This window comes from Prionailurus bengalensis, chromosome C1 (assembly GCF_016509475.1).
Source record: "Prionailurus bengalensis isolate Pbe53 chromosome C1, Fcat_Pben_1.1_paternal_pri, whole genome shotgun sequence".
NCBI classification, from domain to species: Eukaryota; Metazoa; Chordata; class Mammalia; order Carnivora; family Felidae; genus Prionailurus; species Prionailurus bengalensis.
Genome location: NC_057345.1, coordinates 129591375 through 129610130, shown reverse-complemented (window position 1 = coordinate 129610130; position 18756 = coordinate 129591375). Strand labels below are relative to the sequence as shown.

Sequence of the window (18756 nt, the reverse complement as noted above, 5' to 3'; positions counted from 1 at the left end):
TTCAGACCACAATGCTATGAAACATGAAATCAACCACAGGAAAAAGTCTGGAAAACCTCCAAAAGCATGGAGGTTAAAGAACACCCTACTAAAGAATGAATAGGTCAACCAGGCAATTAGAAAAGAAATGAAAAAATAAATGGAAACAAATGAAAATGAAAATACAACAATCCAAATGCTTTGGGATGCAGTGAAGGCAGTCCTGATAGGAAAATACATTGTAATCCAGGCCTATCTCAAGAAACAAGAAAAATCCCAAATACAAAATCTCACAGCACACCTAAAGGAAATAGAAGCAAAACAGCAAAGACACCACAAACCCAGCAGAAGAAGAGAAATAACAAAGATCAGAGCAGAAATAAACAATATAGAATCTAAAAAAAAAAAACTGTAGAGCAGATCAATGAAACCAAGAGTTGCTTTTTGAGAAAATAAACAAAATTGATGAACCTCTAGCCAGGCTTCTCAAAAAGAAAAGGAAGATGACTCATATGGATAAAATCATGGATAAAAATTGAATTATTACAACCAATCCCTCAGAAATACAAGCAATTGTCAGGGAATACTATGATAAATTATATGCCAACAAACTGGACAACTAGGAAGAATGGAAAAATTCCTAGGAACCCACACACTTCCAAAACTCAAACAGGAAGAAATAGAAAATTTGAACAGACCCATAACCAGTGAAGAAATTGAATCAGTTATCAAGAATCTCCCAACAAATAATAATCTAAGACCAGATGGCTTCCCTGGGGAATTCTACAAGACATTTAAAGCAGAGATAATACCTATCCTTCTCAAGCTATTCCAAAAAATAGAAAGGGAAGCAAAACTTCCAGACTCATTCTATGAAGCCAGCATTACTTTGATTCCCAAACCAGACAGAGACCCAGCAAAAAAAGAGAACTACAGGCCAATATGCCTGATGAATATGGATGCAAAAATTCTCAATAAGATACTAGCAAATCGAATTCAACGGCATATAAAAATAATTATTCACCATGATCAAGTGGGATTCATTCCTGGGCTGCAGGGTTCAATATTTGCAAATCAATCAATGTAATATATCACATTAATAAAAGAAAAGACAAGAACCATATGATCCTGTCAATTGATGCAGAAAAAGCATTTGACAAAATTCAGCATCCTTTCTTAATAAAAACCCTTGAGAAAGTCGGGATAGAAGGAGCATACTTAAACATCATCAAAGGCATTTATGAAAAGCCCACGGCTAATATCATCCTCAATGGGGAAAATCTGAGATCCTTCCCCCTGAGATCAGGAACACGACAGGGATGTCCACTCTCACTGCTGTTGTTTAACATAGTGTTGAAAGTCCTAGCATCAGCAATCAGACAACAAAAGGAAATCAAGGCATCAAAATTGGCAAAGATGAAGTCAAGCTTTCCCTCCTTGCAGATGACATGATATTATACATGGAAAACCCAATAGCCTCCACCAAAAGTCTCCTAGGACTGATACATGAATTCAGCAAAGTCACAGGATACAAAATTAATGTGCAGAAATCAGTTGCATTCTTATACACTAATAATGAAGTAACAGAAAGACAAAGAAACTGATCCCATTCACAATTGCACCAAGAAGCATAAAATACATAGGAATAAACCTAACCAAAGATGTAAAAGATCTGTATGCTGAAAACTATAGAAAGCTTATGAAGGAAATTGAAGAAGATACATTGGAAAATGGAGAAATGGAAAAACATTCCGTGCTCATGGATTGGAAGAATAAATATTGTTAAAATGTCAATACTATCCAAAGCAATCTACACATTCAATGCAATCCCAACCAAAATTACACCAGCATTCTTCTCAAAGCTAGAACAAGCAAACCTAAAATTTGCATGGAACCACAAAAGACCCCGAATAGCCAAAGTAATATTGAAGAAATAGACCAAAGCGGGAGACATCACAATCCCAGACTTTAGCCTCTACTACAAAGCTGTAATCATCAAGATAGCATGGTATTGGCACAAAAACAGACACATAGACCAATGGAATACAATAGAGACTCACCAGAATTGGACCCACAAAAGTATGGCCAAGTAATCTTTGACAAAGCAGGAAAGAATATCTAATGGAAACAAGACAGTCTCTTTAACAAATGGTGCTGGGAGAACTGGACAGCAACATGCAGAAGAATGAAACTAGACCACTTTCTTACACCATTCACAAAAATAAACTCAAAATGGATAAAGGACCTGAATGTGAGACAGAAAACCATCAAAACCCTAGAGAAGAAAGCAGGGAATAAAACCTCTCTGACCTCAGCCGCAGCAATTTCTTACTTGACACATCCCCAAAGGCAAGGGAATTAAAAGCAAAAATGAACTATTGGGACCTCATAAGATAAAAAGTTTGTGTACTACAAAGGAAACAGTCAACAAAACTAAAAGGCAATCAACGGAATGGGAAAGGGAATTTGCAAATGATATATCGCACAAAGGGCTAGTATCCAAAATGTATAAAGAACTCACCAAACTCCACACCCGAAAAACAAATAATCCAGTGAAGAAATGGGCAGAAGACATGAATAGACACTTCTCTAAAGAAGACATCCAGATGGCCAACAGGCACATGAAAAGATGCTCAACGTCACTCCTCATCAGGGAAATACAAATCAAAACCACACTGAGATATCGCCTCACACCAGTCAGAGTGGCTAAAATGAACAAATCAGGAGACTATAGATGCTGGGGAGGATGTGGAGAAACAGGAACCCTCTTGCACTGTTGGTGGGAATGCAAACTGGTGCAGCCACTCTAGAAAACAGTGCGGAGGTTCCTCAAAAAATTAAAAATAGACTTACCCTATGACCCAGCAATAGCACTGCTAGGGATTTATCCAAGGGATACAGGATACATAGGGGCACTTGTACCCCAATGTTTATAGCAGCACTTTCAACAATAGCCAAACTATGAAAAGAGCCTAAATGTCCATCAACTGATGAATAAAGAAAATGTGGTTTATATACACAATGGAATACTACTTGGCAATGAGAAAGAATGAAATCTGGCCATTTGCAGCAAGGTGGATGGAACTGAACGGTGTTATGCTAAGTGAAATAAGTCATACCAAGAAAGACAGATACCATATGTTTTCACTCTTATGTGGATCCTGAGAAACTTAACAGAAGACCATTGGGGAGGGGGAGGGGAAAAAAAAGGCTGGAGAGGGAGGGAGCCAAAACATAAGAGACTCTTAAAAACTGAGAATAAACTGAGGGTTGATGGGGGGTGGCAGGGAGGGGAAAGTGGGTAATGGGCATTAAAGAAGGCACCTGTGGGATGAGCACTGGTGTTGTACGGAAACCAATTTGACAATAAATTTTATATTAAAAAAAAAAGAATGTAAGGGGCGCCTGGGCAGCTCAGTTGGTTGAATGTCCAACTTCGGCTCAGGTCATGATCTTGCAGTTTTTGAGTTCGAGACCCACGTCGGGCTCTGTGCTGACAGCTCAGAGCCTGGAGCCTGGTTTGGATTCTGTGTCTCCCTCTGTCTACCCCTTCCCTGCTCATGCTCTCTGTCTCTCAAAGATGAATAAACATTAAAAAAAAATAAATATATATAAAAAGAACTATGCAAACTAATTTAAAAAGGCAACCAGTAAAATTAATAAGGAAACTTAAAAAACATAGTAGGTACAAGATACATATAACATTCAAGTTTAATTAGACCTTAGAACTAACCAGCAGAAATGCATAACCAGCAGAAATGCACACAGAAAAAAAAATTTACAGTTATGTAAATTTTAATTGCATAGGACAAAAAAATGAAGAATAGAAACCCTCTCATGAACAAGTTAAAAAATACGTACAATATAAAATACAGAAACAAGTCAGTGGAGGAATATTCATTTAGAATTTAAGAGAAAAGTCTATTTCATACCATATACAAAACTAAAAGCCAGATGAATTAGATATCCTCATGTATTTTTAAACAATAAAAATATTAGAAATATTTTTTAAATAAATCTTTTAAGTTTTTAAGCAAGAAATAACTTAGTTTCATAGAAACTAAATACTTTTCTGTGGCATGAGACACCATAAATTGTGTGAGGATTCAACTGATAGAGATTTGGGTTAAAGACAGAACACTGTGAAGAACTTCAGGAAATACTACTAAAAGATCTGAAAAAGGAGGTGAAATTAGGACTCAAAACTAGGGCTCATTGAAAGTCTGTTTTTGAAGCAGTTAACCCACCCATGTAGCCTCTGCCCACTTAGCATAGCCAGATGCTAGCCTTTCTCAACTTTCAGGAGTAGACCTTTGTTATTTGAAAACAAAACAAAACAAAAAGGTAAACTAGAATTCTCTGCACCAGGGACACTAGGCACAATGGAGCAGACAGTTACCATTTGGAAAATAAAGGGATGGAATGAAATACTTCCTATGTAACAATGAGACCTCTAGACTTTCCCCCTATTTTATTCTCTACTAAATCATATCTAAAAATAGAGGTCAAGAGGTAAAGATAAGTAGAGTAGAGGCAGACAGAGACAGAGATACTAAGTGCAATAGAAACTTATTTTGTATCCCAAATTGATGATAGTGAGATTCAAAAAAAAATCACACTGCAAAAGAAAGAAAAACAAATTAAATTAAAAAAAAAAAAAACCTGGATGAGCCCAAAGGCTGCCTTTATAGGATTATCATTTGCTACTACATTGCATGAAATGAGACCCTTTATTTGGCAGGGCCTAGTATAATTCTGGAAGTAAGAATGGTTCTAGGTTATATTAAATCTCACTGACAGTGGGGTAAAATACTCCACAAAGCTCTGAGTAATGAATTACTGGCTTCTAATAAAGAGACAATATCAATTTAACAAAAACAACCAGAGTTTTCAGTCCAGCATATAAAAAAAATTATCATTTTCCTCCACTGGCCTTCAGTTGTGAGTCAAAGAAAAGCATAAGGCAACTTAAGGGTCATGACCATTAGACATGCCCTTCAGAGACAAATACAGGTTGTCATCTGCATGTTATGGATTGAAAAGAGGTTGATAAAGTGCTTGGAGGTGAACATGAGTAGTATACATTGGGGTACATTGTTTTCCTGGAAACATAACTTTTAGAGTGCTGTTTCAGTGCTAAGGTACTGAAAATGCTGAGTCATCAGTAATAAAATGTCACTGTTGACAGACCCTACAAAAAATAATACTGGAGCGCCATGAAAAAAATAAGGTTTTTCTTAGTCCTCAAATGCTTACTTCTGGAGCTCTTAGAAAATTGGTCTACATTTCTCTATCTCTTTTAAACTAAAAGTTTCTTCATCTGGGAGGGTAATGGTAGTATATATCTGTTACTATATACCTATACTGGCATCATATTAAGATTATGAAAGAATCCAGATTCAGTTGCACTTAAACTCTAGTTTCTTTGCAAAGCCCTCCTTTGTGATGCTTCTTCAGAAGTTGCCCTGGTAATAAGGCAAAGATTTGAGTCACTGTTTTATCATGAGATTGTATGTGGACAGCTGTTAAATGAGTCTCCAATTCCTACAGTGAAAGGGTATGCCCAGCTTTAGTTCTGACCAGCTTTTGGTGCATTCAGCTGGAAGTAAATCAATTAAAGTTCAAGTAGGTTTGCTAAACTTAAGTCATCTTTCTGGATAGGGTTTGCAAAGGTTTATTTCTGTAAAGTATACCTCACTTTGGAATTCACTTCTAGGACCCTCTCTGCTGCCTTCTATCAACATTATTGTTTCAGAAATTCCTTCAGTGAGCCTCCAAGGAGAGTCATAAAAATAGAAAATCTGTATTACTCAATAGAAAGTTTCTGTAGGGATTGGCAGCATACATGACGAGAACCATATATTCTTTCAGTTATGTCAAGGGCTGAACAGTTTCTGAATTTAGAAATTTATAAACCTCTCTTGAAGAATATATGATTCTATGAATAATACTTATCAGCAAAATTTATGAAGAATAAGGATAAAAATGGGAAACAATTAGGATTAGGTAGGTAAAAGAGAAATTCATAGTAATAAACAATGAACAATTACATATATGTATTTTTCATATTTGTGTACTTATACACATATGTATACCTTTAAAGGGTGAACACTATTGAAAAGGTTTTTAAATGTACAATTCTATAAGCTTCCTTCCACATTAAAGCATTCTAGAGAAGTAAGCATATTGGAATAAAAAAAATAAATGAGGTGTGTGTGTATGTTGTATGAAAAACAAGAACATAAAAATAAGTGAAACACGTGGTTTTCCATTTTCTTCAAATTCTGCCTTGAATTGTGTTTGTTTTGCTTGATCCATTTATAGTCTCCAGTTCTTTCCAATACAGTGAAAATGGTCCCAACACAATTTTTTATGCCTTTGTCTTATTTGCTCTTTGGTATGCTTTGCAATTGGCAGTAACTTTAAGGTCAGTGACCCATTCATTCAAAGTTATCTTTCTGAAGCCTTATTTTTAGGAACTGCTATCAAATTAAACATAAGTCATTTTTTCAGCAGAGAAGGTGACATTTTATTTCTGTAAGATCACATAATAACCCATTTTGTGTGAAATAAGGGACAATTAAATAAACGTTGAAAAAAAAAAAATTTAAAAAAGGGGCGCCTGGGTGGCGCAGTCGGTTAAGCGTCCGACTTCAGCCAGGTCACGATCTCGCGGTCCGGGAGTTCGAGCCCCGCATCGGGCTCTGGGCTGATGGCTCAGAGCCTGGAGCCTGTTTCCGATTCTGTGTCTCCCTCTCTCTCTGCCCCTCCCCCGTTCATGCTCTGTCTCTCTCTGTCCCAAAAATAAATAAACGTTGAAAAAAAAAAAAAGAAATAAGGGACATTACCTGTATGACTTAGAAAATATATACCAACCTATCTTGTTTCCCAACCACAGTATAAAACTTTGATTTGCTTCTTACTTTTCTTTCTTTTGTTTTTAATAAATCTATCAAGTAATACTTGTGCTGTTCACTTTATACACATTATCTCTAATCTTTAAATGATCTGGAAAAGCAGTGGCCATTGTCCTTATTTCCCGATGAGGAACTTGTAACTTGGCCATAGCCACACAGCCAGCAAGTTTTCCTGTGCATTAGGTCACACCCTCATTTGTGACTATTTTGCTTTCCCTCCTTGGCAAACTAGTCAAATGATGTAGATTATTCAACTTATTCACAAATCCAATAACCAAAGTAAACCACAAAAAGAGACAACAGATTTTACAGGTTAGCATATTCTCTAGGACAGGAAGTATGGATTCTTTTTCTTTTGAGTGGTTAGGGATTATGTACAGATTACACAGACTTAAATAGCCATGCCCCTTTTGCTAGCTGTTTAAAAGCAGGTTACTAACCTGAGACTCAGTTTGCTCATTTATACATTGGGAGGATAATAGTATATTTCATAGTGGCATTCTGCAGATTAAGTGGGATAATAAATACAAAGTGCTAAGCACATTTCTGGCACATGAAAAGCATCTGTAAATATAAACTAGGTGTCCAATTAATTCTACATGCTCACTCAATATTCAACAAATGGTTGTGATTACAGTGAGGTTGATTGAGAAAAAAACATGACTTGAATGTAATGGCCTTAGCCTTGGGACTCAGAATGTGTTCTCAGAATAGCAGAATCAGCATCACCTGGAAATTTTATAAATGCAGACTCATGATCCTCACCCAGATGTACTGAATCAGAATCTATGGGACAGGGCAGAGATACTGTGTGTAAATGTACTTTCTAGAGGCTTCTTACATGTGCGAGAGTGAAAGTCATTGACCCAGAGGTTAGGAAGTATAATCATTTTATATATTGCCTACCACTTTATTAGTAAACACAGTGTGAACTAATAAACACTGCTACTCAGCTATTGAATCCTTTGTTAGACATACACAGTATGCACTTATAAAAATACCAGAGCTCTGAGTTCTTTGGTAGCAGTGATGGTCTGTCTCATATGCATAGCCTGAGTGTAGGACACATGCTGGGAAATCAAAACATAATTTTACTTAAATAATTGGTTTTGCTAAGCTTGTTTTAATTAACTGGCAAATCTGTTTACTATATTTAAAACATATTAAGCTTCTTTCACATTAAATGTAGTTTTTACAGTTAAATCAAAATGTAAATTTCAGAGTACCATATAAAGACAAACATACTTTTGTCTCAGAAATATCCTGTTTTTGTTTGTTTCTTTGTTGGTTGGGGGGGGCACTTCTCCTTATTTGTTTTTTTTTTTTTGGTTATGTGTTTGACTCTAAGTCACACTCTATGTGTGTGAGTGCCCTTGGAAGAAAAAGATGAAAGAAAAACATAGTGAATTGGTCCTATTAACATATGTCACACTGCTGACTATCAAAGGAGAATTTAGTAAAATAATGGCCAATAGTTAGATGCACAAATCAGTACGTGCTATAGAGAACAATTATACAATTGTTTTATTTTTCTCAGAAAATGCACATTGAAGTGCTAATTAAACGTCAAGTATAAAGATCCAGCTTGCTAACTTTGCTATAATCATGATCATGATCATTATCATGTACTGCTTAAGCACCTATAACGTTGGGGCATTATGCTAAGATGTTGCAATGTATTAAAATTATGCAACACATTTAAGAGAGTCAGGTTTGAGCCCTGACTACATTTTTTTTTCCATTTTAAAGACTTTATTTACACTTGAGAGCAGCACAGCATCTAGAAAGAACAAGGTCATTGTGGTCAAACAGACCTGAGTGACTGTGGACAAATGTGTATCATCATAGCATAGTGTTATGAAATTCCAGCACAGTGCTTATTACATAAGATGTGCTCAATGAAAGTTATTACTGTTGTCATAGCTACTATTATTATTATTATTATCATTATTATTATTTTACTGAGCAGGTACATAAGCAGTTGACAGACCAACACTCTCACTTCCTGCTGACAAGCGAGTAACTGCCAATGTCATCTTCCAGACATATGAAAGGTGGCTGAAATGCTTTCTCTATCTCCAATTTCTAAGTGCTCTAAAAGTAGTGTGATTATGTTGGGAAAAGCAAACCTTAAAGAAAATTGCCTCTTAGAAATTCAAAGAAATAAACACAGGATGCCAGGCCATCATAACATTGTATACAATGCTCCTACAACAGACATTTAGCTCAATGGACAGACTCCTTGACTTAAGAGGGCAACATTTTCATTGTAATGTGAAGCCTAATGGAGTTTACTGTGAGAAAACTGGAAAAAAGAGAAGGAAGATCATGACCTCTACATTTAACTTATTCAGGTTGCTAATTCTTCTGCAAGTTGATTAATAATGTATGCTGCCACATTTTCTAAAGTGTGAATATATGTACTTATAACTACCTATATGTAGTCAAAGAGTAATCATACTGACAGTTAACTTGCTTTGTTCTACCTTTTTGATTTTTTAATTTGGTGGGAGGGAGCGAGACTGAGAGGGAGAGACTGACTGAGTTGAGGAAAGAGGCAGAGGGGGAGAGAGAGAAAAAAAAATCTTAAACTGAGTGTGGAACCTGACAGGGGACTCGGGGCTTGATCACACGACCTTGAGATCATGACCTAAGCCGAAATCAAGAGTCAGACACTCAATTGACTGAGCTGCTCAGGTGCCCTGAACTTGCTTTGTTTCTTAAAATAAATGCTGCATCTTAAAGAAAGAGAAGTAGTGGGTCTAAATCTACCTTAATTCTTCTAAGATAAGGGAGCCAAGGATGTAAGAGCAAAGGCTTTGTCTTCAGCAGACAGCATCAAGTTTATTCCCAGCTCCATCACTTATTCAGTGTAAAACTTTGTGCAAGCTACTTAGCCTTCCTGAAAATCAGTTTGTCCATCTGTATAATGGGACTGATAATATTATGTACTTAGTAATATTGGTATAGGGTCTAAAGAGAGTAATTTTACATGTGCCTTGCACACAGTAAGTGCTCAATAAATGTTAACTTTCATTGTATTTAAGTTATACAAAATAAGTGACTTAGTAGGACCAACATTCCATTCCTACAAATTACCGTTAATATCTCTTCATCTTAACATTGTGTTGTCCTACCCCCCCCAAAACAAGATACAACAAAGAAAAAATAATAAAGGGAAAACTCTTTTAGGAATTGAATATGGAGATGTCAAAGATAAGTCTGCAATATATAATGATGAACCAATAATTCAAAACTGCAAGTAAAGAATATTAACTGATTTCAAAAATATTTTCCATTTCCATGCAAAGATTTAACACAATATTCTTATAAACTGTCAGTATCACCACTGAATTCAAAGTACCCTAAGTCTCCCTTTCCTAATGTTTGGAGCCATATAACATACTCCTTATCCTTTTTTTTTTTTTTTTTTTTTTTTTTTTTTTTTTTTTTTAGCTCTGTAAGCTGAAATACAAGTCTAAAATATCAGAATTTAGTTTCTGAGAATATTAAGTAGAACCATTCTATTTGAGGAATATTTATTTTTCCACACTCACGTTATTTTTCCACTTTTTTAAAAAAGAAAAAAATAAAGGCAAATGCTTTAGACGTTAAAAAAGCTTTTTGTCAGCTCTGGAAGAAGAACATGACAAAAGAACACCTCATCTTCAGGAAAACAGCAAAAGGCAAAAACAGATCATCACTAACAGAAGCTAAATTACACAGGAGAGTTAAGCTACTAAGATATAATTGATTCTGCCAGGATAAAAATGGAACAGAACCAAGAGATTACAATGAGAATCATCTTTGGTACTAAAGACCTCTTTAACAATGGGTGTGCATTCAAATCCTAGTGTGATCATTATAGGCTTATTTTCCTTGTTCGCGTTCCCATGATAAAGGCCTGAAGAGAAGCACTGGCATTTTAAATTGTTCAGTCTCGCTTGCTGAATTTTTTTTTTCTTCCTTCTTAGGCAAAATTATATTCTCATGTTACTAGAAGAATGTTTCGGAGAGCAAGTACTGTGAATATATAGCGGCCAACAGTGAAGATAGCACTGGAGGATTAGGGTACTGATAAGGGAAGAGAAATTACCTGTGGGCATTTGCTCCAAGGTCCCCACTCAGACATGACACATTCACTGGGACACAAGAGAGAGCAGGACTGGGTTTCTGGGGGAATTTCATCCTGGTTGCACAGGCTGTTATCCACGGCTCCCCCTTCACTATCTGCAGCACTCACGCATCTGCAAAGCCAGATCAAGGGATAAAACAATAGAGAGTAAATTTAAAATAGTTATGATATAGTTACTTACCCCTCAAAGATAGTTAAACATAAAATAAGACTAGCAGAGAAATCAAGGAAAAAATATTCCGTCTTCAGCCAGTTGACCTTTATTGAATGATAATCCTTTATTCAGCAGAGCAGGAGAGAATAACGCAAAAAAAACCACTGGAGTCCACTGTCATTCTTGAAGAACTCTCTATCTCAAGAGACCTACACTATTTTAACTCAGGTCCAGCACAGAGTGAATTTTCTTTTTACGGTAACAAATTTTGAAGTCTTTCCTTCTCTGAATGAATTCATCATCACTTTTTAACAGTGAGAGCCTTCGTAGTTCCTGTGACTCTCTTAGACCTTTCCTACACTTACATCTCACATCATCCAAACTTCCTTAATCTTTGTCCAATTTAAGGTCATGACCAAGTAATGTGAAACATAATTGAATATGTTTTTCTTTCAAGTATTCTCTTCATTTCAGTAAGGAATTTTGGCATCACAAACCAAAGGTCAATATGTAAGCATTTACATGCAGCATTTGAGCACATGGTGTACAGATGCTTGGTCTAATCTATGTTGGGCTTGAGAAGAATGCTGGCAAAGGCAAGACAAAATAATCATGCTATTGATTCAATCAAATTAAAACCGAAGTATTATACCACTACATACCCACTGGAATGGCTTCAGTGAAAAATATGGAAAATATCAAGGGTTGGCAAAAATATGCCACAACTGTAAGTCTTCTTACATTGTCGGTTGGAGCACAAACTCCTTGAAAAACTAGCTGGCAGTATCTACCAAAACGAAACATAGACATATCATGTAACCCAACAACTCCATGCCTATAACATGTAAAGGAATGTGTATGAATGTGTATCAAAAAAGAAAAAAAAATCTGACAATATATGCATATTAACACTATTCATAATCATCCAAACTAGAAACAGTCCAAATATTCAACAAGATCAATAGATAAATACATTGTGGTAAGTAATTCAATTAAATGCTATCAAGGTGGTAGGAACGCATGAACTATTGTTACATTATAGAGCATGGACGAAGATCACAAATCCAATGCTGAACAAAAGAAGATAGACACAAGAGAGTATGCTCTACACAATTGCATTCATATAAATTTAAGAAGTAGGCAATATTCATCTACAGTATCAGAAGTCAGAATAGTGGTTTGGGGGAATGGTTACTTACTGATAAGGGCTTAAGGTAGTCCTGGTAATATTTTATTTCTCAGTCTCTGGGCTAGCTACACAACTGTGTCTTTGTTGTGAACACCCATTCAACTATACCCCTATGAGTGGGCATTTCTCTGTATTGATATTAAATCCCGATTTGAATTTTATGTTTCAATTCATTTTTTCAAAAATGTTTAAGAAAGACCAGTTGTGTGCAAGTCTCTTCTGTTAGATATGGGATTCAAAGTTAGTATTTTCAATAATAATTCATTTAGGGACGATTTTTAAGGATTTACTGGGTAACAGGCCCTTGCCTGGCTGTTGAGATATAGAACTGAAAGAAAGAGAGAGAGAGACAGAGAGAGAGAGACAGACAGACAGACAGACATGAGGGGCAAGATCCCGACTGTTAGGACACTTTTCTTCTAGTGATGATAAAGTGAAGATGAAAATGACAATAATGAAGAGTTAAATGGTGCCATTTGCTGATCTGACAATTTCAGACACAATGCCATAGTCAAGGAATAAGCATTTTAAGATACATATGCTGGAGAAACTTTGGTGCTCCTCAAATCATGCTATACTAGAATGAATTATCGAGAACATGAGCAGGGGAGGGGGTAGAGGGAGAGAGAGAAAATCTTAAGCAAACTCCATGCTTACCATGGAGCCTGATGCAGGGCTCAATCCCATGACCCTGGGATCATGACCTGAGCCAAAATCAAGAATTGGACGCTCAATCAACTGCCATACAGTTTTGTTTTTAATTCAGGAAAATGGCAAAGTAGTCCATTACCTTGTACACAATAAAATAAGCTTTGTGAGGTGCTAAGTAATGAAAGACTATATATTGTATAAAGGAGGTTAATGTAGAATAGGAGAGAGAAGATGTAAGTAATGCCTTTTAATATAGGGAGGCATTGTATAGAGTCATCTATGAACTTTAATTTCTTTTGTGGTAAGAGTCAATAGTGGAAGTAAAGACCACAAAATATCTTATGTGTCTTACTCCGGACAAACTTAAAAGTTGGAAATTGCTTTCCTTCTTGCCTGCATGCTCTCAGCTGATATTCTTTTATTATTTCACTGAGAAAGAAGAGATAAGACTTCTGGTCAGTGGCATCCAATTCAGTGTTTGCATTAGCTTTTGTTCACTCCCAATATGCCAGAAAAACAATAGTAAAAGAATTTGTTACAAAATCCACAAAAAGCCCACAAACAAAGAAAACCCAAAAACCCAAGGCATTTCCCTACAAGGACAAAGAACATGGGAAAAGGACAAAAACAACAAATAGAAAATAGATGAACTAGTGGTAACTAACTTAGCATACATACCAAGAAAGCTGAATACTAAGACTTCAAGGAAAAACAAAGGAAGTAACTCCATTCACACCCCAGAACACATAAAAATTTCAGGACTTGTGGCACCAAGTACCTCTGGAAATATGGATGAAGGTGAGGCTGCAAACCTGGAAGATTTACTGATCATGTGTTTAAGAAGTACCTGGGCCCTCAGACTCCCTCCTACTTCCAGTCCACAAGGATAGTTGATGGCCTCTCTACTCCCCTTGCAGGTAACTGAAGGTTTATTATCTGGAGGGGTCACAAAAAGAATCTTTGGGCTAGAACATGCATGCCTCACTTAAGGATGGGAGTATCATACTGAAAAATAAGGGTTTAAGTATGAGTTAACACACTGAAAAAAATGACCACAAACCTAGAAGTTTAAACAATGCAGATTTATTATCTTATAATTCTATAGTATAGAAATACAACATGGATCATACTAGGCTAACATCATTGTTTTGGCAAAGCTGGAGTCCTTTCTGGATGCTCTAGAGGAGAAACCACTGCCTTATCTTTTTAAAGGTTCTAGGGGCACCCACATTCCTTGGGCATGGCCCCTTTCTCCATCTTCAAAGCCAGCAGACTTGCATCTCTCTCTGCCTTACATCTGTAGTTACATTTCCCTTTCTCGCACATTTCCTTTCCCACTTTTAAGAACCCTTGTGAATGAATTGTTCCCGCCCAGACAATCCAGGAATATCTTCCCTTTTCAATCCTAACATCATCTCTGCAAAGTCCCTTTTGCTATGTAAGTTAACATATTCACAGATTTCAGTGATCAAAATGTGACATCTTTAGGGGGCCACCATTCTGTCTACCATATCAACAGCTTTCTTCCATTAGGTTCCCAAAACACTGGCTGCTAGAATTATCTATTTCATGCATGATTTACAAAGAGACTTTTCTGGTGGTTTTGACAAGCCCAAGAGTAATGACTTAAAAAGACTGATATTGAAGATGTTCCAAAATGAAAATGCCCCTGCAGATACATATTCTGCATCATCAATTTCTTTGCCATATGTCCCTTCAATTGTCACCTCATTTCTTCTCAAAACTCATGGCAAAACTGTTTTAAAGCTAGTCTATATTTGCTCTCTCCACATGCTTCTCCCCCACTTCTTCCATAACCACCTGCTGAATTTACATTCATCATATGTTTATTACTAATCCAGATAAACCTTTTATCAGCATCATTAACAGACTCCACATGGCCAAACTCAACAATCAATTCTCATCTTAGTAAATTTCTGACAACCATTTGAAACAACTGATTATTTGTTTTCTTGAAAAACCCTCTATCTTCCCATTTTCATGGTTTTCCTCCTTTTCCAGATATTCTTTTTCAGTGCCTTTGTATAGTTTTCTCCTTGTTGTCATCATGAATATTGGATTTCCCCAGGTCTCCATTTCTTATGTTTTTTCTTATCAATATATACCAAATGTATAAGCTGTTGATGCACAAATTTATACCACTGTCTCTCTCTGAACTCCAAAATGGTACTGTCGCGGTCGGATGGCTAAAATCATCTCAAATTTAATGTGTTCAAAAGCTAGCTTTTGATTTTCTCTCTGAAACTCGCTTCTAATACTCCTCATCTCAACAAATGGCACCATCATTCCTATGATTGTTCAGGCACTAAAACCTAGCCATCATCTTTGATGCTTTTCTTTCTTCCACATTCTACAATCACTTTATAAATAAATCCTGTGGTCTGTACTTTCCAAGAATAGTCCAATGTGACCTGCTTACCATCTTCATTATTACCAAGCCCAAGCTAACCATCCGTGTCCCTGAAAACTTCATCCCAGCTTCTACTTATGTACTCCAAAATACCTTCTCTACACTACATCTGACAAGGTCCTTTCAAATGCTAATAAGACTGTGTAATTTCCTCTGTCTCAAACATTTCAAACAGTTGGAAAAAAAATTCTTTGACATTGTTTTAGAAGGCTGTGTGATTTGAGTAGTGACACCAGCCATATGGAACACCTTGCTATTCATCTTGTTTTAACAAGCCAAAAAAGGTTTCTGGCTTTGGACACTCCTTCTCCCTGGGATTTCTTTCTATAGATCTTTATATTCATTCAGATCTCTCATCTTATTCAGATCACTGCTTCAATATTTTGCTGACGAACCTCTCCAAAACAATATCCCCACTCATTCCAATCCGATTTTTTTTTCTTGGCATTTCATAGTAAAGACATTCCATTATGTTTATGTGTTTATCTTTTTTTTCCTGCTGCTACAAGTTATTTGAGGATAGAAAATTTCGTTCATTTTATCCCCAGTGCCTAGACTGCCTGACACACAGAATATTTTTGAATTAATAGAAGATTGCAACCCAAGATGAACCGTGAAGATGTCCTCCAGATTAGAGGTTTCAAGAAAGAGAAAGGATAAGCTATTTTATTCATTCTAACAGCATCTTATTAAGGTCAGTAGTGGTTTGGAATGCAACACCTGGAAAATCTGCTTCCCATAATTAGTGTTATTATACACATAAAGCGTGACAAAATTTGCCAGAACAAAATTTGCAACAAAATATCACAGACTAGGTGCCTTAAGCAACAGAAAATTATTTTCACACAGTTCTAGAGGCTCCAAGTCTGAGATGAAGGTGCTGGCAGGGTGGTTTCTTCTGAGATCCCTCTTGTTGGTTTGTAGATGGCAGATGGTTGTCTTCTCCCTGTGGCTTTACATGGTCTTCCCTTTGTGTCTGTGTCCTAATCTCCTCTTTCTATGAGGACATGGGTCAGATTGGATTAGGGCCCATCCTAGTGACGTCATTTAACATTAATTACCTCTTTAAAGAGGCTGTCTCCAAATATAGCCACACTTTGAGGTTCTCAAGGTTTGGGCTACAATACATAAATTTTGGAGGAATGCAATTTAGCCCATATCAGAGTGATATTCAGTAGCTGTGTTACTTTTATTATATCAAGCTCTAATGTTTGAGCTGAGAAGTTAAAGGCCTTCTTGTTTAAGTATGTTTTTCCTCAATCAGCCTGCCACAGTTCTGTTGGTAGTGATTTATTCTCTTAAAGCTTTCCTTTCTCTCCTGAGATTTTGCTTTAGTACTGGTAAGAGGCCTGTCTGGGATGAGAGTGGAGGTACCACAGCTCAGCTGCTTGTTCCTTGATAAGCTAGATTGATCAGTCATTTCTCAAAACCATGAGAACAAGACACAGGAGACACAGATTTTGAAGAGAAAAAAGTCTGCGACAACCTGAGCACACCAGTCCCAAGAGGAAAGGGGACTGAACAAAGTGACAAAAAGACAATTTCTCTACTAGCCATTCACTTAGGTTGATGAGGAGGAGCACATCTATAGTTTCACTAACAGCTATTTCTTCCAACATGCTTATCAGTGGTTTTGCAACATTGGGACTAAGTCACAGAAATGGTGGATGTGGGTGCATACTGACTTATGGAATAAAGTAGGTTCACTGATGTTCAGTAACAATCAACACTTATAAGCAGTCAATCCAACAGTGAACTCATAGGGAGTTACAGGCTTTGGGCACTGTCTGTTTGACATGGAGCTTCCTAAATCTCGCAGAATGATACCCTATGCTCATGCGATTCAATAATTGGCTAAACTCTATTTTCTTCTTGAATTCACATACTAACCATTGTTTATCATTAATATTTTAGTTTTTGCTTGTTCAGTCTCTAACATTTATTCCCATTATTCTCAGTTAGTAAAGAAATTCTTTCTTTCCAAATCGTTTTTGAATAGGCCATTTTGACAAATTCAGACCAAGTGTTTTCCTTTGCTTATCACTGCTATATTTACAAGACAAAAACATTAAAGAAGACCGCTCTGTAAATAACCCAGAATTCACTAAGTTCTTTCAGAGGTGTGCTTTCTTTGTATTAAAATTCATTGCTACTGTTTATAAATATTCTCAGACTTTAGTTTCCAGGGATAATAGGGAGGGTTTAAATTGAGCTTTTCAATGCATTGACATTCCAAATTAAGATCATGTCCATCAACTATACTACCCATAGAGCAAAATCACAGCCAAAATCTGTTTTCAAAATCTCCGTAACTGTTAAGACTTACTTATAGCTGATTATGAGTCAGTGAAGGGATGCCAGCCTGCCCATGCAATTAGCTTTCCCACCTAAGTCATTTGTAGGAAACGGTAAAGACTGTGACTGAACTGCAGAGGAAATCCCACTGTACACATGGCAGTTAGGGCACATATGCTTCCACAGATACTTGATGATGAGCGAAAGCCAGAGTATGCGGTGTCAAAATCAGAGTGTACTTGGATAAGCAACACTGTTCTTTTTATAAAAATGTATAAGTTCCACAGGCCCATTTCCCAAGTGTCTCCATCTCTACACACCTGATTTTCCTAGATTGCGTTCCTCCTCCGCAGCGCAGAGATCTCAGCTCATTGTGGATTTTGCATGGAGACCAGTGTTCTACAACCCAGGAATACTGATTGCATTCACTGTAACATGGGACTGCCTCATGGACCTGCCAAGCAAGAATAGGAAAGGAAAAAAAAAATTATGTCGAACTACCCAAGGTATATGAAAACAGCCTATCTTTTAATAATGCCTGATGAACATAACCCAAGAACTATACTCTGGCTAAAACAGCCAAATTACACTCCCAAAAAGCAAGATGTATTTGGCTTCTCTGAAATTACTGACTTGCCTAAAGAAACATACAGGCGAAATCAACTAAGATTTGATGGTATGCCTTCACAGAAGAGAACAAAGGACAGTCATTTCCTACCACTGAAAATAAGAATTCCATTACCATTTCATTTCCTTGAAGACCTCACACAGCATCTATTAGACGGTCCAGCTCTCAATTATATGGCGTATTGTATTCTCAGATGTACTTTAAGATGTCAATTGAAACAAATATAAGTAAGGAAAATTTACTCTTGAATATAAGAGGTCCTTAGAATGCATAAGAAAAGTGGTGTTATTTGCACCGGAAATTTCTTTTTATGCCCCCAAATGATCAATGCTAACAGGCAATCATTTAGCCTCCTGGGTATTGTGGCTTCATATGAA

At 36.6% G+C, this 18756-nt stretch overlaps 1 protein-coding gene across 1 annotated transcript in view; it reads right to left on the bottom strand.

The window, feature by feature from the left end:
• The window catches only part of THSD7B (thrombospondin type 1 domain containing 7B), a 627465-nt gene that overhangs the window by 90629 nt on the left and 518080 nt on the right, over nt 1-18756 (bottom strand). The window contains exons 16-17 of the mRNA XM_043573363.1: nt 18072-18205; nt 10993-11143 (exon numbers count right to left, since the gene is read on the bottom strand). Of these exons, the coding sequence (XP_043429298.1) occupies nt 10993-11143; nt 18072-18205 (285 nt within the window). The remainder of the gene's footprint in view (nt 1-10992; nt 11144-18071; nt 18206-18756) is intronic.